Source organism: Athene cunicularia, assembly GCF_003259725.1.
Source record: "Athene cunicularia isolate RWA chromosome 12 unlocalized genomic scaffold, athCun1 chr12_part1, whole genome shotgun sequence".
Classification (NCBI taxonomy): domain Eukaryota; kingdom Metazoa; phylum Chordata; class Aves; order Strigiformes; family Strigidae; genus Athene; species Athene cunicularia.
The window spans coordinates 23818885-23842635 of record NW_020799116.1 but is presented as its reverse complement, the minus strand read 5'-3'; the positions used below and the strand labels follow the sequence as shown (position 1 = coordinate 23842635).

Here is a 23751-nt window from a genome sequence, read left to right as displayed (position 1 = left end):
TCCATTCTGCCTGTACATGGCTAGAGTTTCACTTCTCTTTTCATTGTACAGTTTGTGTTGGAAAACTTGGCCTGCAGTCCTGCAAGTCAGACCTTTGGGTAAGATTATCTCCATGTATATTCTGAAATAAACTTGCATAGGTCAATGTTTTAGTCATAATGCTGGTTAAGAAAAATCAGGTATGTTCTCATTATCTTTTTCTTTTTTTTTTTAATATCCTGAAGAAAATGAGATCTCAATGCAACAAAGGTGACAACCAAGCATAGGATAACATTTCCATATTGTTTTCAGCATTTTTGAGTAGGAAGTTGTCTGTAATCTTTCTGGGATGTTGTGTACTTTATAAGGGTGACCGTTGGGGTTTTAAAGCGGAACCATAGATGATTTTAACCCAAGCTGTATCCCAGCAGCTTTCTTGCAAGATTTGCTGAAAGCCCCGTGTGATAGAGATGCTGACTGAATATGGTTGTGCACAACCAGTTGTATGAAAAATGATTGTTGCAGGGTATTGCCCAAGTTTTCTCATATCAAGCTTTTGTTTTTTACTTTAAATTTCCATTTCAAATTTGCATTTTGTGATAGCTGGGTCAGCCTTTGCATGGGTGAATCTGTGGCCCGGGTGTGCTTGGCGGGCGCCCAGCTGGGCTGCGTGTGGGTTCACAGGAAGCAGTGATGTGCTCGTGGCCACTGGATTGCACAAACCAGCTCAGCATGTGTGTTCCCCAGTTTGTATGTGTGACTGAGGTGTTTGAGGTGCACATGCATTCCCACCACAAGTGTGAATCTGACCTTTATGAGAAACTGGTTCTATTTGCTTTCAGGCTGGCATTTCCATTTTCTTTAAAATGTTTTGTGGACAGTTACAGCAGGAAATTAATTTTTGAACCTTCCACAAAGAAGTGAGAGAGTATTGTGCGACTGCTGCTTCAAGTGCTAGAGTGAGTTTCCTGTGTCGTGAAGTCAACACCTACCACTTCTCTTTTCTCATCTTTCTTGTCACCCCGCCAGCTAAACTGTTTTAACAAGCCTCTGCAGTAATACACGGTTGTAATGTGTGATTGTGGAGAACCATCATAACCTGCCATGGCCGTGCTGAGCAGCCAGTCAGCAGGAGCATTGGGCAAAGCAGAATACAATTCACATTTGAGTTTGCAAAGTTGTTTTACTTTTCCTTCAGAGACATAGACCATGAAGTTCATAGTGAACTGAATTATGGCACCAGCTTTGTTAAAGCAGTCCTGCCATGGCACAAAATAAGGTCAGAAGAATAAGATTGCCTGAGGTTTCATTAATCTACTGTTTCATTTAAAATGTTATGTCCATTGAAAAGCAAATATGTTGCAAATTAGTCTGAAAAACATGCCTATCTGTCCCTAGCAGAGACAGCAACTGAAGATAGAGTGTCTCTCTAAAACTGAGCTCAAGCTGAGAGTCTGTTCAGCCATTGTTTGGTATTTAAGCAGATGTCAGCAAGTTTTTTGAAAATATAAACTGAATTGCAGATGGTAAAGGTCAGGAGGTTAAAAAGTGCCTCTGCTATGTAAAGATTTACTTCTGAAAACAAATGTGTTTGGTTGGAAATAATTATTTTTCAAATTCTGAATTCAAACAAATGAAAGGATGCTCTTGGCAGCTGGCATGCCAGCCTATTACATCATTGCCTTTCTTTCAGGCCCTCTTCTGTGCCCAGCAAAACTGGCAGATAAATTCTTTCTCAGTGAGAGATCCTGGTAGTTACTGGAATTTGAATGGCCAGCAATGTATTTCATTATAAGCTGTAATATGTTGTATTTGCTTGTAACAAGTTCAAAGCTTTGTTGTGATTTTTTTTTTCTTTTCCCATAAATATTAATATATATCACATGAATGAACAAAGCAGGATGTTGTGTAGCATGTTAAAATAGCTTAAAAGAATATTTGAGTTTGCTTGAAATAATTTGAGTAGCAGGGTAGGCAGAATATATGTCAAAGCTTTATTCATATCTTGGTTGCCCATCTCCAGGTTTGTGTCCAGAAAGATTTCTTTAAAAGAAGACTGATGCTGTTTCAAATCCAGAAAAGCTATTCACCTTCCTTCAATTAATAGTTACATCATGGAACTGTGGGTGCTTCATGCTAAGGGGTACCTTGTTTCATGTAGGATAACTGTGGGTTGGGTTTGTTTGAATTCATGGCTAGTTGTGAAAAGTCTTTGAGGTCTTTCAGCTGTATTGCAATTTACCTAAATATGGGGGGGAGGTATTAAAATTTTGTCAGCTTTGTTTGGAAACCAAATGAGGTGATGTTGAAGAAGCTTAAAGGGAGCATTTAATTGACATTTTCTAACAATCTGGTGGTGGCCTGCAGGATTATGTCTAGAAATGCCTCCCATAAATGCCAGCAAGTGCACAGAGATGGGCATTTGGGATAGAAAGTGTTGTTGCTGGTGAAGGGCCCAGGTGCTTCCTGAACTGGAAACAGCCCCGCATGTTTAATAGATTTTGGCTGGACTTGTACTCCATGGATTTGTTCAGTCCTTTTGTGAACTTGCATGAAGGTTTACTGTCTGCAGTGGCATGTTGCTTGAGGAAGTGGCTCTTGGTCTTGAAGCAGCACCTTGGTAATTTTATTTGATGCCCTTTGTTTTTCCCATGGAAGAAACAGTGAATAATTGCACCCAGCTGATGCTCTCTGTTCCATTAATCATTTATACGTCTCTCTTACCTTCATTGCAGTTGTCTTTTTTTTTTTTTCCCCATATCCAGCTCAGTAAAATTTCCTCACATTTGATCATCCTTGCTGCCCCTTTTGGATGTTTGTTTTCCTGAACACAAAACAGCCAACCCTCTGTTCTGGACTGGTTTGGTTATATGTAGGCATGACATTTAAAGTCTAGACAGCTAAAAAGTATCTAGAGTTTGTCAGAAAGCTAAAGCCTGTATCCTGATAATTCCAAGTATTTTTAAGCATTTAGGAGAGTGAGGAGTCTGTGTAGCTTTTGGCTAAACTCTGAATAAAGTCAGTGCTTCATAACTGCATTCAGGTTTTTTAATTCATCCTTTCTCATTTTAGTTTTTTAAATGAGCTTAATGAAAGGTTCCACTAAGTAACTTGGGTTACATTGCTGAAAATTCTTTCCAGGGAATTGGCTGGTGTTTAAAGCTGCACAAAAATCTTAGAAGTATGCCATAGAGAGTAATGCTGTGCTGGCTAGGGACAGAAATCTGTGGCCAGACAGGTCTGGTTTGTAGTTTTCTTTTTAGTCACAGTACCTGAATCCAAAAAGGAGAACAGTTCATTTACAGTCTAGTGCCTTAGTTACCAAATAGACTGGACTTAATTCCAGATTTGAAGGATGTTTCTGTTTCATTATAGAAAACCTTGATGAAATAAAGTGATGTCCTGACCAGCCATTGACTGCATTATTAATTACTCTTTCAGAAAATAGTTCTAGAAATGTCTCTGGAGCAAAACAATCCTTTGATGAGGGATGCAGAGCAGATTCTGAAATGTGTTAACCTCCTTCACTTTAGGCTTCTCAACTGGCCCACTGAGGAAATGGAAAAGAGAAGGTTGATGAAACTTAGGTTTGTAGGTGCAGTTGGATTGTGTTATTTGTAATTTTTTTTTCAGTGTACAGAGCCCCAAAAGCTATTCAACATCGCAAACGAACTGCTCCATACAGAAGAAGCGTATGTTAAAAGACTCCATCTGTTGGACCAGGTAATTCAGTTTTGAATAACCTCTGCTTTCTTCTCTGTGATGTCTCCTGTTCATCCCCTAACCTATAGCCCAATAGTGTGAAAACACTGTTTATAGGTGGGAGATAGAGTTTGCTTGCCAGGCTGCATGCCATGAGTCCCAGAGGTGATCTTTTGGCAAGAGGGTTCCCTGAGCTGGAAGCCAAGGTTTAGGGTGTCAGAAAGAGGGAGGGGAAAGCAGTGGCCCAAGATAGAGACACCATCAGCATTTGGTTCCTCCCTGAGCATACATAGAAAGGAAATCACAGGAACACTGAAGGCACCGAGAAATGATGAAATCCGTGATTGCTCTGTAATGTGCAAGAAGAGTCTGAGCTTTACTAAAATCAGACCACATGAGTCATACCTGTGCTCACAGCAATTTTTTTCTTTTTTTTACCCACACTGTTTCGTAATTGTTGTCCATCATGTTTACATGTGGGGATAAAGTAAAACTGATGTGGTGAGTTTGAACTTCCACATAAACACTGAGATGAATCTACATGGTTCAGGCATTTCTATAATTACTTCAAATTAAAAAAAAAAAAAAAAAGAACATGAAGGAAAGTAGTAAAAATGAGGATCCATCACATTGCTAATGCAAGTGCTTTTTAAAAAAGAAGAGAAAATTGTCACCTTGCTAGAAATCTTGTTAGAAGCTGTAACTTGCAGAGCCATCTATCCTCTGACTCTAGGACCTCTGTGGAAGACTTTCCAATGCTTGATTTGGATGAGCAGAGACTGTTTGAAGACCTTAGAAATCTAAGGAGTGTCTTTCCCTTTTGTTCAGGACAGTGTAATTTTTCCCAGTGTAATCACATGGTTTATTTTGCTTCATGTAAATAAAAGTAAGTGCTCTTCAGGGACTGGTTGTTCTTTGCAACTTGCACTCCCAAGTAAGAGAAGTCTGATCTTCTCAGTAGTTTCAGTCTTTCTTGACTTACCCCTCAGGTTTTTCTGATTTATGACGCTGGCCCATAGTTATAAATCTGACCCTAACTGACAGTGGGCTCATGTTTTGTGAACCTCCTGAAGGACCCCAAGGACTGACTACCAGAAGTCAAAAATTGTAGCTCTGTTATAAGGTAGTCAGCTTTGTAATATTGCAATCTAGTCTAGGATTGTTTTTTGTAAATATATGTTGGTACTGTCTTGTTTTCTTATGCAGGTATTTTGCACTAAGTTGTCAGAAGCAGGTATTTCATCTGAAGTGATAACGGGCATCTTTTCAAATATTTCTTCCATCTATTGTTTCCACGGGCAATTTCTTCTTCCTGAGCTCAAAACAAGAATTACACAAGAATGGTGGGTAACTGTCACTGCAGTTATTTTAAAAATATATTTTCAAGAAACTGTAACAACCATAAGGCTTAGTCTAATTCCACATTTTTAGTTGTTTAGTTGTGGTAGTTCACTTGTTATTTGATACATTAGTATGGAGTCTCTTAAACATTTCTGACTACAGGAATAGACCTGAGCACTCAAAATTTCCAGAGTACATTGTGAGAATTTTTTAGGCCAAAGTATTGCCAGAACTGTTTTCCTTACTGTATTTTCACTCTCCTATTATTACACTATTATGAAATTGCAGTACTAGGAAAGAAGGAAATTGCTTATTTTGACCCCATACATGAAGTATTTTGGCCCCACTGTGAAGTATTAAAAAACTATAGTTCCTTCTCAAAGGAGGAAAATGCATCGTCATGTCACAGTCTCTAGGCTTTGAGTGCCATGTTGGAGACATGAGAAACATCCATTTTATTTTTTCTTTAATTAATTTTGTTATTGTTATATAAAATTTAATTTAATGTTATAATTAGCGTTATAGCAGGCAACCAATAGAAAATCTGGACAGCTAAGATAGATGACTTCATATGTATAAACCTGCCTATGTCTGTTATGCAATCGCTTCTGTTGTTGAGCATGGCAGTGATGCACAGGTTTTTACCCCAGAATTTGTTGGCCTGCTTCTCTAGGAGATAATAAATGCTGCTGGTTGCAGTGTACATATACTTCCTTTAAGAAAACAGGTGTGGGTTTTTGGTTTGTTTTTTTCCCAATGAGTAATAAAGGTCAAATAGCAGTTCTAATGTGCCAGCTGCAATAAGTTGTAGATAAGGCAGAGATGCAGTGATAGGTAGAAAGGTTAATTGTAAAGCAGATCTAGGAAGCTTGATTTGAGATGACACATTAGCTGCAAAGTGTCCTGCAGTGGAAGGTTCAGGTAGTGCTGACACTGCACCTTTCCAAGTGCCCTAAATGACAAAGACCAGAGTTCACATCTTTCTTGGCTGAGTCCTGTCTTCACACAGTTCATCAGTGACCAGAAGGAATAAAGGAGTCTCGGCACCTTTGCACCTGACTTGCATTTACAGAACAGCTGTAATAAAAGGGAGATAAAATAAAACTGGAAACTCTGGAAGTCAGAAGAGGGCAGAAGCTTGTTAAATGGCTAAAGAGGGTCTAGTGCTGTGTGACTGCAAGTCGTGAGGTCAGCAGGAGAGGAAAGCTGTGGAAAAAATGGCTGGTTCTCTGGCTGGCTGTGACTTTGGAGGAGACAAAGATGTGTGGCTACCGCTGCTACCAGCCTGGGGGGGTCTCTAGGCAAACATATGTCTGTCCCTCTGGGACTGTCCAGCTGAACTGAGTGATCTCTGCATGAAAACGTCTTCACATGTTTGGCTTTGGTGGAAAAAGTGCTTTTTAAGAAGTAAAAGTTTTCCACAAAATTTTGTGCCGGACAGCAGAGAAACCTAAATACTTCTTTAACAATGCATAGTCAGTTTGAATCTGATCTTCACTTAAGAGAGTGATGGTGAGGGCAGAAACATCATCCTTTGTACATCTAGATTAGTGTTTAAGGTTTCATCTAGAGTACTGTATAGATTACTTTAAACTAAACTTAGCCTCAAATGTCTTGATTGCCTATGTGTGTAAGTGCTTGTGCATGTGGAAGAGAACTGTGACAGTCTTACAGTTGTGTTTTCCCTCTGAAGATAGTATTGATTTCCAGAGATTTCAGTACTTACCTGTCTCTTTCTCATAGGAACGTCAACCCACGACTGGGAGATATCCTACAGAAACTTGCTCCTTTTCTGAAGATGTATGGAGAATATGTAAAGAACTTCGACAGGGCAATGGACATGGTGAACACATGTATGCAAAGGTCATCTCCGTTCAAAGATGTTGTTCAGAACATACAGGTATGTTGTTAATTGGCATAATATGGCTTGGAGATCCTCGTTCATTGGTGTGGGGTTTTTCTTTCCTGGTACACGACACAGTATTTAGTTCAAGATAACACTGCTCTAATAGTAAAAATATATAATTTTAGTGTCAGTTCTTTCTTCTCTTTTGCTGTGCGACACAGATTTTTCACATAGGGAGCTTTTTCTCCCCTTGTGTATTTAAGAGCAGTATCAGAAGTCACAGAATGAAACTTTGCCATTGGCCTGGCAGTTCTGACTGTGAACATTGTGCATTTATCAACTCTTCTTGATTTCTCTTCCTTATTACTAATTTTAATTGCTTTTTAAGAAATGCGTATTCATTCTGTGATGGATGCGTTTGAGTTTGGGCAATTCACTGGCAGCTTCTGCTTTTGGTCTGATTTTTCTGAGTCTCACGAAGTGGCATGCAGTTCTCAGGGATCACAGCTATGCAGGAGGATGCTTAGCATGGATTTTCGCGTATTTTCTCTTAATTATACAAAAAGCCGTGTGGGGAGGGGGGAAGAGCTCTGCTTATGCTGGTGTATCTGTAAAACCTCTCTCCCCCTCAGGCCCCAGGCCAGCTGCAGGAATGAAGCAGGCTCCAGCACGTTTGCAAGCATCCCTCCGCCAGTGCTGGGAAAGCAGATGCTGTCCTTTGGGAGGGAAGGGCTGGCAAGGAGCTGGTTAATCTGAGGAGAGAGCACAGCTGCCTGCCCTAAATGGGAGGATTGTGGCTGGGCCAGCTGTTGGGAATCAAGTAATCCCCCAGTAGGCTGGGAGAGGAGAGGCCCTGTGCTGAGGGTCAGGGCTGCCAGCCGGCTAGTGACTCTGACAGAAGCTTGGAGAAGCAGGAACTGGGGAAGCTCCTTTCCTACCAGGCTCTCACTCCACTTTTGTTAACTTTGTCTGTCTGAACCCAGCCTGCTCTCACTGAGGTTCTGCGAAGCAAACACTGTAAAAAAACAAAAACAAAAAAAAGTCCACAGGCGTTTGGCGTTTTACTGTCTTCAGTTTGTGTCAAGCCACTGACATGGCTTTCTGAAGTGTAAATCGGTTTGTGACTGTTTTCCCTACAACACAGGCTCTGCCCACCCTAAAATTCATCTGTCTCTTCTCACCACCCAGCTACCAACAACAGCCATCTGTGGTAGCTGTCAGTCTGCAAAACTGGTCTGCAGTTGTCTGAGACCACGAGTATTTCTGATGTGCCTGAGCAAAAGTCTGACAGGCAGTAGGAATCCAGGCAGGGAATATAGGAGATAGAATTCTGAAGCCTGTTTCACTGTAGCATATTTTAGCAGCAACATCAGAGCACCTTCTGCTTCTGTCAATGATTCTAGCTACATGAGGCAAAGATTTGACCCAAAATACTTAGTCCACTTTCTGACCCATCTCTGTGTTATCAAAAGCCACAGTTACTTTTCAAAATACCAGTTGAAGTCTGCTGTGATCCTGCAGTAACACATGGTCCACCTAGGCTGTTAATGGAATATTTATACAGTTTAAGGCATTAAAAATTATTAATTATGCTAAACTAGGGAAAACAAAAATCAAATGGTACTTATAAGTGAATGACTGAGTTGTCAAGTTTACTTCTGCTGATTGAAGGGAAATGTTCTTTCTGTTCAGTTCACAGCCACCTACAGAATCCAAAACTTGATAGCTGGTGCGTTTATTAGGACTTTTCTTTCGTCATCTTTCTTCTTATGCCGTCACATAAGTATTTTTAATATATATTTCTGTGGTTTGGATTATCAGATCAATTAAATAGGATAAACATTTATCCTTACTCTAGTAAAGTCATTTGAATTGCAGTGTAGACTCTGTAAACTTTTAAGAACTGCACTGCATTAAACTTTCCCTATTTGGAACAGTTGTTTTGTCACTGCTGACTTTTTAGAGAGGGTACACTTTGCACATGAATACAGCTGATGTGAGCCTTGAAGTGACTTCCTCCTCTGCTTCCCTATTGCTTTTCAGTGTTAAGGTTCATGCTATTGCAGGAATAAAAAGACAATGGAGAAGGTTACAGTAAGTGGATGTGTGAATCCACCAAGTGCTGATATGCAGTAGTGCAGTTCTGTGCTCCTTTTAGTTCTTCCCAGAATCTCTGATTCTTTCCATACCAGTTGTATTTTCTGTGAAACATGCTGCTGTAAAACTCTTGAGAGATAATAAATTCACTTCATCTCCTATAAACAGAAAAATTGTTCACCCTGCTACATTGTGACAAGATATTTTGAAAAGCAGATTTACATGTTTGGATTTCTGGAAGGATAGCTAATATTTTTCTATCAGACATTCATCTCATTATCTCCAGGCTTTGCTTTGAGAATTGGACGAGTCAGCAGTGTGTCATGGGCTGTAATATTTATGAGGAAAATTACAGATAATCTGAAACAAGTACCTTTCTCTGAGAAAAGCATACTGAAATTAATGTGGTTGTTGAGGGGCTGCTTACCCTGGAACAGATCAAGACATGGCATTAGTGAGTTTATGTAAAAATAATGCTATGGAGAAGAGAGTGTGTGTATATATGTGGTTAACATGCTGATGTGGGATTCAGGAGTCAGATTACATTGCTAACAGAAACTTCCTGTGTGCTTTGAAGCATGTTACTTATTCTTACTGTGTACAACACTCAGTACTATTGAAAGAGCAGACCGGTGCCTTATCGGGTAATATTTAGTGTAATCAGTCTCAAACCTACCCTCTTCTTGGTCAAGTTAAAAAAAAAAAAAAAAAAAAAGCTCCTTCTTCAGAGGTGCTGTGTGAACAGTGTACCTGCCGCTCATACAGTAAGCTCTAGTAAGCAATATAGCCCCATGGGGTTTCTGATTTTATACGGTCTTTGGGGGGAAAAGTGCTCCATGGGGCCATGGATGGGAAGAACCTTTCTGAGCCTGTGAAGAAACATGCAAAATCTAAAAGAAGATTGCTGCCTATCTGAAGAAAATGCCAGACGTGGGACAAAGATTCACATGAAACCTGTCAGCTCTTGTCTTGTCCTGTCTGTTTGAGGGTAGGAAGGCTCCACAGAGGGATCTGGACAGCTGAGGCCAACGGAATGAGGTTCAGTGAGGCTCAGTGCTGGGTCCTGCACTTTGGTCACAACAACCCCCTGCAACACTACAGGCTTGGGGCAGAGTGGCTGGAGAGCTGCCCAGCAGAAAAGGATGTGGGGGGGTTGGTCAACAGCCAGCAGAATATGAGCCCATGGTGTGCTGAAGTGGCCAAGAAGGCCAGTAGTATCCTGGCTTGTATCAGAAACAGTGTGGTCAGCAGGACTAGGACCCCACTGTACTCAATGCTGTCAAGACCACACCTCGAATTCTGTGTTCTAGTCTTGGGCCCCTCACTACAGGAAAGACATTGAGGAGCAACGAAGCTGGTGAAGAACCTAGAGCACACATCCTGTGAGGAGCAGCTGAGGGACCTGGGGTTGTTCAGCCTGGAGAAAAGGAGGCTGAGGGGAGACCTTATTGCTCCCTACAACTACCTGAAAGGAGCTTGTAGCAAGGCAGGTGTTGCTCTCTTCTTGCAAGTAACAAGTGATAGGACAAGAGGGAATAGCCTTAAGTTGCGCCAGGGAAGTTTAGACTGGGTTTTAGGAAAAATTTCAGCACTGGAAGGGTTGTCAAGTTTGGAACAGGCTACCCAGGGAAGTGGTGCAGTCAACATCCCTGGAGGTATTTAAAAGACGTGTGGATGTGGTGCTTGGGCACATGGTTTAATGGGGGACTTGGCAGTGTTAGGTTCATGGTTGGACTTGGCCTTTCCAACCTGATTGAGTCTATGATTCTGTGATAGCTTGAGAAGTTGTTTTATGCTGCCTAACTGTATGTGAATGGTCATTTTTCACTGCTGTTTAACACCAAAGGCAGGAATAAAAGCAAACCCTTCTGTGCTTGTTTTCTCTCTGTTACAGAAACAGGAGGTGTGTGGAAACCTGACATTACAGCATCACATGCTTGAACCAGTGCAAAGGATTCCTCGCTATGAGCTTCTTCTAAAGGACTATTTAAAGAAACTTCCAGAAGAGTCTCCAGACAGGAAAGATGCTGAAAGTACATGTAAACTCCTCTCTGTGTAATGAGCAGGCACAATACTATCTCGGAGAATTTTTTCCTCTAACTACTTTCCACACTCCTTCCAATACTTTCAACTAGGGCTTTAGTAGAAAGAATGTAGATTTGAATTAATCAAATTATTAATTTAAAAAATTTTAAAAAATAGCACAAAGGGATTTTGCATGCTCTTAGAGTAGAGAAGAAAAGAGTTGATATGTCAGTTCTAGGAATGAAGGAAGCTTTGGTAAATAAACAGTGACAAAATATTGTAGTTCGTAATGGTAGAACATCTGGCATTTTTATTTAACCCATTGTGTGGCCAAGGACAAATACAAGAAGACATACTTGCAGTTGTCAGAGGAAGAAAATAAGAATGGTCTCAAATGTATATGCTTGCCTAGGAAAACAGGTTAGACGCTGTTAATGCAAAGGAATGGAAGAAATGGACTTCTGTTGGAAGTTGGTAGAAGTTTGTGATCTTGACCAAAACAGGGTTCATGTTACTGTAAGCACACAAGCCCTGTTTTAGGAAAACACTCTTAAAAACATGCTTGTGAAGACTTAAGTGAGACTTAGGTTAACTTTTAGTAGGTTGATTACTCGAGGGTGAATTTTGGGTTTTTTGGTCACTGTGTGCTTTGGCTCACCTAGACTTTTAGGAGAGAAAGACTAAACATTTAGATGCACATGGACCAGCTGAACATGCAGAAGTAATTGTGTATATAACTGCTTATAGGCACTCCTTTTACTTTATGGAAGGAAAAAATACAGTCCTTGCTTTTGCAGCAGGAATTTTGCAAGAAAAACACTAATCAGGGAGGTTAAAAAACCTCCTAAGGTGCTATTATCTAAGATATAATCTGGAGAATACATAACTGTTGCTACCTTTATTGCAGAGTCACTGGAGCTCATATCTACAGCAGCAAACCATTCAAATGCAGCCATCCGAAAGATGGTGAGTAGAAAATGCTTAATGGAATTGTAATCTGACTGAAACACTTGGTTGAACCAATGATCCCCCATTGCAATAGGCTCCATAAAGTAGGCTGGGAGCATTTTCAAATACAGTGAGTCAGGCTTTAAACATCAGTTGGATATCAGATTTATCTTTATCATAAATGATCCTACTGTGGTTACCATGGGTTGTTGGGCCTAAATTTCACTTTTCTTGTTCTTAAGGACGTAATAGGTTGAAAAAGGAAGTCTTCATAATACTCATTATTTGCTTCTTACTGAAAAGTGTTGAAAGTATTCCAATTAGTTGCATTCATAAGATGTCCTTGCAGACTTTTGCGCTATTTTTTCAGTCCTACAGGTCTTCATCAGACCAGAGGTTGTTTTGGTTTGATTTTTGCTTGCCTTAATTGCAAGTGTCAGTCACTTTGGTAAGCTGTACTTCTGAAGCTGGGCAGTCTGAGACTCTGGGGATTCTGAATGTTGGCATGTGCTTCACATACAGAACACCTAGTGCTTTACCATTAAAGTAAATGGGCTTTATAGTTGCAGGTGTTACCCATTTTGTGCACCCAAGTGCCTGTCCTGGTTTAACCCCAGCTGGCAACTAAGCCCCACACAGCTGCTCGCTTCCTCCCCCTGGTGGTATGGGGGAGAGAATCGGAAGGGTAAAAGAGAAAACTTGTGGGTTGAGATAAAGACAGTTTAGCAGTTAAAGCAAAAGCTGTGTGTGCAAGCAAAGCAAAACAAAACAAGGAATTTGTTCACCACTTCCCATTGGCAGGAAGGTGCTCAGCCATCTCCAGGTCAGCAGGGCTCCATCACACATAACAGTGACCTGGGAAAAACAAACAGCATCACTCCAAATATCCCTCCTTCCTCCTTTTCTCCCCCAGCTTTATGTCTGAGTATGATGTCATATGGGATGGGATATCCCTTGGGTGAGTTGGGATCAGCTCTCCCAGCTGTGTCCCCTCCCAGCAACTTGTGCACCCCCAGCCACTCGCTGGTGGGTGGGGTGAGGAGCAGAAAAGGCCTTGGCTCTGTGTGAGCATGGCTCAGCAGTAACCAAAACATCCCTGTGTTACCAACACTGTTTTCAGCAGGAATCCAGAACTCAGTCCCGTACCAGCTACTATGAAGAAAATTAACTCTGTCCCAGCCAAAACCAGCATAGTGCCTCAGGAGCTTTTGTCTCTAATAGACCTGAAATGCCACATATCTGGCTTAACACTCACTGACCATTTGTGGGTACAAGGTTTATGTGCCTTTCCAGATCAGACCCTTACTTCCTTCTCCCGGCCAGTGGGGGCACGCTCAGACCACGTTTCCTGTGGCTTAGGGGAAGTAACCAGCTGATGTCTGTGTATTTTCAATATGTCTCAGTGAAAACCAGTTTTGAAACCGTCCGTTTCTATTTGAGTCTAACATGTTCTCTTGATGAATATGTATTCTGGTGGAAAGTTTTCTGGTTTGGTGCCTTGAACAACTATTTTGCTGGGGACCACATATAGTATCTCCACAGACAGAAGGAATATGAAGCTACCAGCTAGTTGCTTTCTGTGTTGGATGTTTTTTCTGTTAGCACATTAAAACCTATTAGAAAAGGCTGCTGTAATAATTTTGGGCCTCCTGTTTATTGCTGATAAGAACCTGAAGCCTCTAAACATGGCTTCCTACTGCACTGAATTCTTCTGTAATTAATAGGTTTTGCCTGAGCAGAGACTCGAAGGAAAAATATCTGAGTAAGAATTTCAGGTTTGAACTCCTGGTTTCCCAGCTGACATGTCCCAGCAGAAGGTGCCGTGGGTGTGCTGGGGCCGTCGTCGAGGGCTGGCAGGGAGCAGCGCACGCCAAGGCTGCGGCCTCCTGCACACACGCCTCTGCAGAGCCCTGCGGGAGGGCACGAGCGGCTGCGGGGGGTTGGAGCCAAACCAAAAGAAGAGCAGGGGCTGTAGCGAAATCTCTGAAAGTCAATAGAGGTTTGAGTAACTGTTGGCTGCTTCCTACTATTGTGGTGTAGTAGAAGAATTAAATCATGCTTCCAAAGCTTGACTGTTACTAGAAGTGCAGGTTTTAGATCTTCTCTTAATGTTCTAGTTTCTCCTTTAAAAAAATTGGCTTGATAAATTCACTGGTTTTTGCTTGGTTTTAAGTTAGTGGGATCTTTTGCTCATCTCCCCATTCGGTGGAAAAAATCTACTGCTTTTTTGGGCCTTAGGTGATTTGCTTATTTGTTTTTAGTCCACATCATCCCACCTTCCATTTTGTTTTGCAGTGTGTTTACTTTGAGAGCTTGGTTTTGTTTGGGGGGTTTTGGTGGGATTTTTTTTGTTGTTCATTTGTTTGATCATTGGCCAGAAGAAATGATTAAAACAGGATATTTGTGGTGAAAACTCTCTAGTCAAATGGGATTGAACAAAGTGTGTAAAGACCTGAAATTCCAAATTAATCTGTGAATAGGTAGAGCTATGATTTAGAGATGCATTTGGGCATGTATTTTTGTGTAATAGCATAGATCTCTGTCCTCACTTTCTGACATTTGTTGACAGTGCTGTTCGAAGCACATCAGTCCAGCTTGTGGTTGAAAGCCAAACCATTCCAAATTCTGTAACTCTGTAGGAAGAGAGGATGAACTAGTTCCCTTTATCCATTTGAACACTGTGTAGAGGCACTTTAATATTAGGATGACAATATAAAGTATAAACAATGCTTTGCTGAAAAGGAAAAATTAATCCCTTCATAAAGAGTTTTGACCAAGACATAAGGATGACTGAATGACATTAAAGCTATATTTTAAGCACTTTGTCCTGGCCTGTTTCAGAGGTACTTTTTGCCATGGAGGCTCCTGCATAGGGCTGCATCATTCCCCATACAGCTGAGATTTTAGACTTAGCTTAGAAATGCAGAATATAGCCATGCTTCCTGATGGAGACCTACCTGCCATTCTATCAGCAACAATACAAGAGGTGAAACTTCTCAGAAGCTGAGAAGCGATCATACTGCAGCAGAAATCCTTAGTCTGAGATGTGGGGTGAAAGCTGAGTTAAAAAATTCAAACCTGGAAACAATTTGGTAATGTTCTAGTCTCCAACTTGGCCATTGATTTTATGGGATCTGATGCTATTGCTTTCAAAGATGTGTATTGATTGTTGATGAGGAGTATCTAAAAATATCAAATAGATTGATCTCAAAGTGTCATTAAAAAGGTAAAATACAAGTATGACTCATGAGTGACTAATATAGAGTGGGGAAGAGTACCGAAGAGTATGGAACAGGTATTCATTAATTTTTGAAAATGCAGAGCTATAGCAGAAGTGAAAGACTATTTTTTTCCTTCTTATTTACACTTACCACAGAAATGATACTGTGGGTAATAGACCAAGTGGATTTTTATTTTTTTTTTTTTAATTGCTGGGGGTTTTGTACTTGCAGGAAAAGATGCATAAGCTTTTAGAAGTTTATGAGCGACTTGGTGGTGAAGAGGATATTGTTAACCCAGCCAATGAGCTCATTAAAGAAGGACACATTCAGAAACTTTCAGCAAAGAATGGCACAGCACAGGATAGGTATTTATTCCTGGTGAGTTATTTTGTTACTCTGTTTTCAGAGTTGTACTGTGAAATGGTACATTTCCATCTTCCTAATCCCAAATACAAAAGCATTCACCCACTGAGCCCAGCTACTCCTTCCTATGAGCAGCAGTTTTCTCTTGATGCTCTTTCCTTGAGGATTTACTTCCTTCTTCCATGCTTGTGCCTTTGCTGATGGCGTGTCAGGCTCAAAGAGGTCTTTACCATCTCCTTGCTCAGAGGCTGCATCTTTGCAAAGTGCCCAAGGAGATGCACCTCCAGCTGTACCACCTTGCTGTGTAAGATGGCCAGCTCTTACTAACACGGATAGCTCTCATTTGCTATCAAGGCTGTCAAAGGGGTACCAGAGAAAGGGGGAGAAGGGGGAAGTAACTGGCTGACATTTGTCTGTCTGCTTCTTTCAAGTAATGATATCTGAGTCTAGCTTGCTACTTAAATCCTTTCTTGAGAACTGAATGTTAGAGTAAAACCCAACGGAGTCCTAAACTGTAAAAATGCAGGCTCTGTCCAGCATGGAATCCCTTAACTTAAAATCTTCCCTTGTTACAGTTCAACAGCATGGTGCTATACTGTGTGCCAAAACTGAGGCTCATAGGCCAGAAGTTCAGTGTTCGAGAGAAGATGGACATTGCAGGACTGCAGGTTTGTATTTCTTCTTTTCCCCCGTTTTAATGCTTCCCCACTCAATAGCATCAGATCCTCTCTGAATCAAAAAACATAACTATCTGTATGTGGAAATATAATAAAATTCTAAAATCCAGCTTTGGATCTCTCTTTTTTTGGAATTATTATGAAGTAATCACCCAAAGGTGAGTTAAAAAATGGTAACTTTACCATGATTTGATTGAAAGCCTTCTCTTGTCACCTAACTCATACTGCAGCCACCTTTTCCCTGTACTGCTGTAGGGGACTGGTTGGTGTCATACAGATTCAGAAGTTTTGTAGCAAGATAATTATGGAAACAATGCTTTGTTTTTTCTTCTTTTTACTGTATTCTGAGTGATTATTTCAGCTAAGTATTTTAAATAATGAACATATTTGGAAGTCGTTAAAAATGATGCAATGGAGACTAGTAAGAAGCTGGCATGTTCTTTTCACAGGTCCAAGAAATTGCCAAGCAAAATGTGGCTCATACATTTTCAATAACAGGAAAAAAGAGATCACTGGAACTACAAGCCAGGTATGTTCTGTCTTTTGAGGTTTGTGAATAGTTATTGAGAAGTTTATGATCTGGGGGGTGTGTCTGTGCTAGTATGACACAGCTTGAAACCAGGAGATGAGCATCAGAGGTGTGTAACTTACATATGTAAGAGAATATGTTGGTCCTAAGGCAGAGTGTGTTAAAGTGCTACAGTGATTTGCTTTATTGAATGCTTACGGTGTTTATAATAGTGCTTATAGGTTCCAATGTATTAATAATTCAAACATTTTTGACATTTGGTAATAATTGAGGTCAATAATTATTAATAATGTTTACAAAATAGTGGATAGCAAAGCTAAAATCTTAACGGATATAAAGCTGTGAAGATGTGAATTGAATTTACAGAAAATACTGGAAGTGGAGCTACAATGTTTTCTGTATTTTTCTTTTATTTTAACAGGACAGAAGAGGAGAAGAGGGAATGGATTCAGGTTAATACAAAACCATTACGATTTGGGTGGTAATCACTATGCAGTCAGCACCTTCTGTTTTTAAAAAATCTTTTTGGGGGTCTGAATGAATGTGGCTGTGAAAGGTATCTGGGTAGTCCAGTCTGGTGAAGCTGTTTATGGAGAAATGTGGGGCCACAGTCAGGGTCCCACTGCTGACCCACTGTCTCCAGGCAGTGAACAGGGGCTTCGAGTGGACTCCTGTTTCCTGCAGTCCTCCAAGCCCAGTGAGAGAAGAGACTGAGGCATCAGAGATTAGCTTTGTATATTCTTGCAGTCTGACTTGTAGAGACAGTGTCTGATAGCAGTCTTAGTTTTTAACTTAAACAGCAGTGTGTTAACACCACCACTCATAGTTATTAAGGCTTTTAAGTTTCCATTTAATTTATGCAAGTATAATGGTTTTTCACTGAAATGATAATCGTAACTATCTTCCTATGAGAGAATTTTTCCAAGGCGTCCTTTTGTGACGCTCCTCATCTTTGCTGGAATTTTTGTCTCAGGTCATTCAAGCAACAATTGAAAAGCACAAACAGAACAGTGAGACATTTAGAGCTTTCAACAGCTCTTTTTCTCAAGAGGAGGAGCATCTTCCTGATTCCTCAGTAAGTACAAGTACTTAATTCTCTTTCTTTGCTATAGCAGTTTCACCAACAGTGAAACCAGACTTACAGAGCTAACTTTAAAACAGTGTAGTCTAGTTCAAGATTTTCATATTACATTACATTACAGTCAGCTCCGTTCCTCTGCCTCTCAAATGCGTATCAGTCATAGTTACTCAGCCATGCAGGTATGGAATAAATTACCCAGGGTAATTCAGTGCAAGAGACCTATCAGTCATGTTTTCCAGACTCGTGGCTCATTTATCATAACAGGGGTAGTTCTTCAATGTTATGAGTGGTTGGCTGTCTGGAATGATAGTGTGCTGGGGAGATTTTGTTCATTACCTTTCCCCATCTCCTCAAAGATGTGTTTTGGGATTATTTCTTTTTTCCTATTGTTATTTTAAAAGTTCTAGACTTAAAGGAAATTGATGTATTTTAAAAAGATCTTTAAAATACTGTCTTATAGATAACAAATATATTTCAGAAAAAATACTCCTAAATACACAAAATAGTCTTTGAAGTTTATTCAGTTTCTCTACAACTGTAATGTGTTAGTCTATGCTGTGTTTGCTAGGAATTTTGTTTTGGAAATATTCACACGAGGATGATAGCAATATCTCTTCATTTGACTTGAAAATGATGATGATAACCTTAGCCACAGACATTTGCTACAAGCTAAAGAGGAGAGGGCCTGGGAGTAGGGATTTTTTAGGAGTTTCATGCAGAGCTGCCTCTGTGTTGATGATGTCAGTGGTCAAGCGTAGTAGATCTCGGAGCACAGGGAGAGAAGGTCCATTTGCAGAGATTAAACTTGGGGATCTTTCTTTTTATCTTCCCCCTCCCCTGCCCTCCTAAACAGTTTGTTTGTTTGTTGTTATTTAACCATTTTTGAAACCTCTCCTTTCCCAGATCTGATTCAGTGACTCAGTAATGCAGGATTTTTATCTGACTGATTTCTCCGGGGGCTCAGGGGAGATGTTAGATTTTCTTTTCATCCCAGCATTAATCTGGCTAACAGTGGAAATCTTCACAAACCTCTGCAGAGTCTAGGTTTCTGGTGCCAATAGCAGCCAGCAATGAGCCATTTTCAGAATATGGCATAGCTGACTGATCATGAACTATTCATCAGCTAAAAATGCTTGGAAAAAAAACAGAAAATAATCAATTTATGCCTATATTTTTAAGTTAACTCATGGCTGCTCTGATGGAAAAAAAAAATATTCTGTTAGTAAGCAAACTTCTTTCTATCCAATTAAGACACCATGTCTGTTCAACTTCATTATTATTATCTTGCTTTGTAAATTCCATTTTATTTTCCTTCTATGTTAATGGTGTAGCCACATGTTTATACTCTACTGCTTCATAAAAGTCAAGCAGAGCAAAACTTTGGTTTATCTCCTGGCCATGATATTAATGCAGTATGAACCTTCATTTCTTTTATGCCAGAATGCTAACCTGCATTTTTAGGAGATTAGTTTATCTAGATAATCAGTTTTGAAAACTCATGTCACAGCTAAATGTGGCAGAAGTTGCTGTGAGTTAAAAAGAGTTGAAGGTAGTTCTGTAAGGAAAACTGAACAAATATAGTGAGAGCATTCTTAGTAGCAATATGCTGCTGTAGGCAGCATCCACCATACATATCTCATCATCTTTAGGGAATATTGGGCAGCGTGCTTTAGAGGAAAAAATGAAAATAATCATCTCTTTTTTGTTCTCATGAGTCAAGAAATAGATATGCATTCTTGGATTCCAGGCTGGAATCTGTAACAGCTTCTAGAAATTGGTTCTAATACGCCTGTAGAAAAACAGCCAAATTGCTTTTCTCCCATCCTTGGCCATGCGTTTGATATGTTACAGTGCTTATGATTAATTCCAGTTGCATGACCAGTGCATGCTTTTGCATGCAATTCTTATCATGCTTTTGTTTTCCCTGCTGACTTACATAAGCTCATACAAGCATTAAGGTATGATATTCAGCCTGTAATTTGCCTACAGAAGACTTGTGGTTTCTTGGAGGTGCAGAGATGTGACATTTGACCTGATTCTTAAGGTTATGCCTGTGCAGTAATCTACAGCAATTAATGAAGTCCCACCTGTCAGGAGGTGAATATTCAGAGTCATTGCCAGTCACCTACAGGGTGACTGTAGCAGTCGTCTTTTCAAGAAGGCTTTTCAGAAAGCCTTTGTGGCTTAGTTCCTTCCGAAAGAGGACCCTCGTTTCCCTGTTTTCCATTTTCATCTGCAGCATTTCAAGGCTATCAGAAGGGTTTTTTTTAAATGTGTCTGAAAATATTCCCAAGAAAAAGGACTTCTTTTACCACTGCTTGATCTCGGGACCCAGTTCATGTGTTATCAGAAGGCTGGCAAGGAGAAGTGCCACAGAGGGCCGAACTCTGCAGAAGTGTCATCCCTAAGATTTGAGACTTGGGAGTGCTTCTGTTAGTTACTTCATGATTTTTAGATCCAGTTAAATCATCATTATTTCCCACCCCCTTTTCAGTTCCCACTCCTAGCTCTGAGATAGTTCTGACAAACATGTGAAGAAGTGTCTTCCACCATACCAAATCTTACACACTTTGAGTGAAAATGGGAACATAAGAGGGAGAAGCCTTTTTGAGATCTTTTCCTGGTTAAGAATAGAGGGTACTTGATTTTTAGCACATTATTCCAAATAAATATTAAAAGGGCATGGGGATCTGTACTGGCAACTAGAGAAATTTAGTCTTTTCCCTTTTTAAATACTCTTTAAATTCTGATAAGGAGCTACACTGAGCGCTTGGGAGGGAGAAGGGCGAAGAAGGACACTTACTGGGTGCTTTCTTGATCTCTCCTTCAGACCCATTTTTCTCTCCACATTTTTCTTTTCCTTTCCTTTCGTGTCACAGCACACAGGTGTCCTTTTACTAGGCAGAGTGCTCTAAATACCTTCGTTGATTAGAATTCCAGTGGAAAGAAACCCCTTTCCACAGGATTGGGAAATAAATGAGGTGAAGACTAGAGTTGCTGGGTTTTTGTAGAGGCAGAAATAGACCTGAGTTGAGGCCATAATGCTTTCCTTTAATTAAGTTGCATTCCCTGAGGAAGTGTTCCAGGGGTGGCACAGCCCTAGTAGCCCCAAGGGGATGCATTTGCTTTTTTGCTTATTCTCAAGAGCCCATTAATTCATTAGTATATAAATAGGTACAACTGGATATCAGAATGAATAGCTCCTCAGTTTGGCTTGTTTACTCAAAGCTACAGTTCAGGTTGTTTCTAATAACAGAGAGTAAACTTTTTTGCTTACAAATGGAATGAAACTAGAGTGCAAAAACACACTGGAGATTTGGATAACCTCAAAATGTGAGATGTTATCTAATTGGTAAAGGAAAAATGATCTATACAAATAATTTATCATAAAGAGTAATATTTTGAGAACCCTCTGTAAACTAGCAAACTCCTTGTAAATTAATGACTGATGAGATGGTTTTCCTTTTAGTATAGCCTATGATTTTGATGTACATAAGTTTGTTAATTGCCCTCTATATGTATTGAATACATATAGATGCCAGTTTGCATTTATTAAGAAATTAAGAGATGTATTGCAATTAAGAAAAACTTAACTGGCTTCTATTTGAATGGAATATTTTTCATCCTCCCAACCCACTGACTACACAAAGTACATTTGCTGGTTTGACTTGCAGGGCTCAAATGGAGCTGTGTAATTCAAAACATGGCCGTTTGCTTTCTGGGTGCTTACCGGGGGTAGGTACATGCTGCAGCGAAAAGCAGGCTTGGCACTGCAGTGCCACTGCACAGCCAGCCCAGTGTTTGGGGGTGGCTGGGTGTGTGTGCAATTAAAGTGTATTCACAAGCAAGCAGTTGAGGGGCTACAAGTAAATGATGCCATGTTTTCTTTTTTCAGTGTTTAATATACTTTGGGAAGAATGGCCATGTTGAAATTGTCCTGTCTCGTTCTGTTTCCCTCAGATAGCAAGCACCAGCTCAGTGGAATCGATGCCAGGAGCAGATGGTGGTGGTGCATTTGGAGGGGTAGGTAATTTGAAGCTAATACTTTTGGGGGAGCAAGATGTGGGTGGGTTATGTTTCTTTTGTAGCAGGAAAAACATCGGAGATACTTCAGTATATTGGTTTATATTCTGCTGTGTATTGCTGCATCTATGCTGTCCTTAACTTCTTGGCTAGGTTACACACACAGCTACCTGCAGAGCTTGCACCCTCAGTGAATTTAAATCCTCCTGTTCGAGATACATGCTGCACATGTATGTGAACATAGTTAGGGGGAACCTAGCTGAATGGAAGTTGAATGTTCCATTTGTAGCATTGGGGATTTTTGGAGAGGGGTTGTTTGTTTTTAATTTCTGATAGGGAGCTACACTGAATGCTTGGGAGGGAGGAGGACAAAGAAGGGCAGGGAAACCCGGCTGGTTAATACTGTCATGTTGTGTAACTCAGGATTTCATCTCCAGAACCAAATTTTGATTAATGCTTCTTTCATAGTGTCCTTTTCATGTTTCTGCCAATACAGAGGAGATGATAGTACTTTCATACATCTCTGGCCTGTAAGTGATTGGCTGCTGCAAAGGCAAAATATACTTTTAAAGGTATTTTTCATTTTACTCCGTACCATGTCTGTGACTGCTGCTGAGTCAAACCAGAGGTTTTGAGTCCTCAGTAAGTTCTATTTTTTAGCATTCTTATCTCTCCCTTCTAAAATGTCTTCTGAGAATAACAGGTTTTCAGGAGATGCCTTAGGGTCAGCTGAGTTTACTGAAAAAAGCCCCAGCAAGCACAACCAAAAAACTCTTTATCTGTTGAGACCTACTATAGAATATAATATATTAGCATAACCATTTTAATAACAAAGGAGCCACTTAGCAGGCTGTTCCAGACCTCTGGCCATGCTACTTACTGGTAGAGTTTACAGAGTATCAATGAGAAGCTGTTAAAACAAGCCAGCAGCCTGACCTGTACAAACAAGAGCTTCTTAGATGTGTGTGTAATTAGTGTACTCTTTGCTCTTTATTGTTTGTTCACACTTCATATTTTCCCTAAGCAATTTTTTATTTATTTGTAGTCAGTTTTGCAGTTAGTGCCCCTGTTCCTTGAGTTACAGATGTTTTAGTGAGCTAGCTACTTAATAAAAAAGATGCTTTATATAGTATTTAACAACACATAAAAATTTCTGTTGGTCTTAAGTTTCTTAGGGAAATGTAAAACTTAGTTGTAATTAAATAATTTAAAATTTAGATCTTTGTAGTTGACTGTAAATAGTTGTGTCAGTGATTTGCATGGTATATCTTGACATACTAATTAATTTTCCTTAAGTTGTGTATTTAAAGAAAAATTTAATTTCTGAGGTAGCAATAGAAAAGGAGTTGATCCAAAACACAAAGCTAAAAATATCCAAAACTGTGTATTTTTGATTCTGGGATATCATTCTGTTTTATTGTAGCAAATGGATATCATCAGCATGAGCAACGAATTCAGATGTTAGTTGCAGCTTTAGAAAATACTAATTTTTTCATTATGACATCCCTTTAGAAACGTCTCAGTGAGTGCATGAGGAAGTACATATGTGCTTAACATCTTCCACATGTAAACCACTTGGTGGTAGTGGTGGTCAACAAACTAATATCTCCTTCCTGTGGTTCTGCTGACTCTCCTGAAGAGGCTGCTGGGGTTTTCTTTAGTGTTGCACCTTAGCATAACCAGGCAGTGAAAACCTACTGCAGGAAGTGCAATCTGCTTGCTGTACAGCGTGGTGGTGACTCTGCACTCTACTGCTGGCAGGGTTCACACTCAACCTTCTGCACACACGAGGAACGTACAGTCTAGTGGAAGACTGTCCTGTGTGTAACCTTGTGTGTATGACATTGGTATATAGAGAAACAAACTAAACTGTTTTGCTGCATTACAAAGTGCAAAATATACTGTGTAATTTAAACTAA

General features: G+C 40.1%; 1 protein-coding gene across 8 annotated transcripts in view; it reads left to right on the top strand.

The window, feature by feature from the left end:
- FGD3 (FYVE, RhoGEF and PH domain containing 3) overlaps positions 1-23751 on the top strand; it is a 102596-nt gene that overhangs the window by 62663 nt on the left and 16182 nt on the right. For all 8 annotated transcript variants that reach the window (XM_026857771.1, XM_026857768.1, XM_026857767.1 and 5 more), the window contains exons 5-15: positions 3613-3702; positions 4888-5024; positions 6766-6922; positions 10860-10998; positions 11898-11956; positions 15391-15537; positions 16098-16190; positions 16649-16728; positions 17150-17180; positions 17702-17803; positions 21770-21832. In XM_026857771.1, coding sequence (XP_026713572.1) covers positions 3613-3702; positions 4888-5024; positions 6766-6922; positions 10860-10998; positions 11898-11956; positions 15391-15537; positions 16098-16190; positions 16649-16728; positions 17150-17180; positions 17702-17803; positions 21770-21832 — 1098 coding nt within the window. The remainder of the gene's footprint in view (positions 1-3612; positions 3703-4887; positions 5025-6765; positions 6923-10859; positions 10999-11897; positions 11957-15390; positions 15538-16097; positions 16191-16648; positions 16729-17149; positions 17181-17701; positions 17804-21769; positions 21833-23751) is intronic.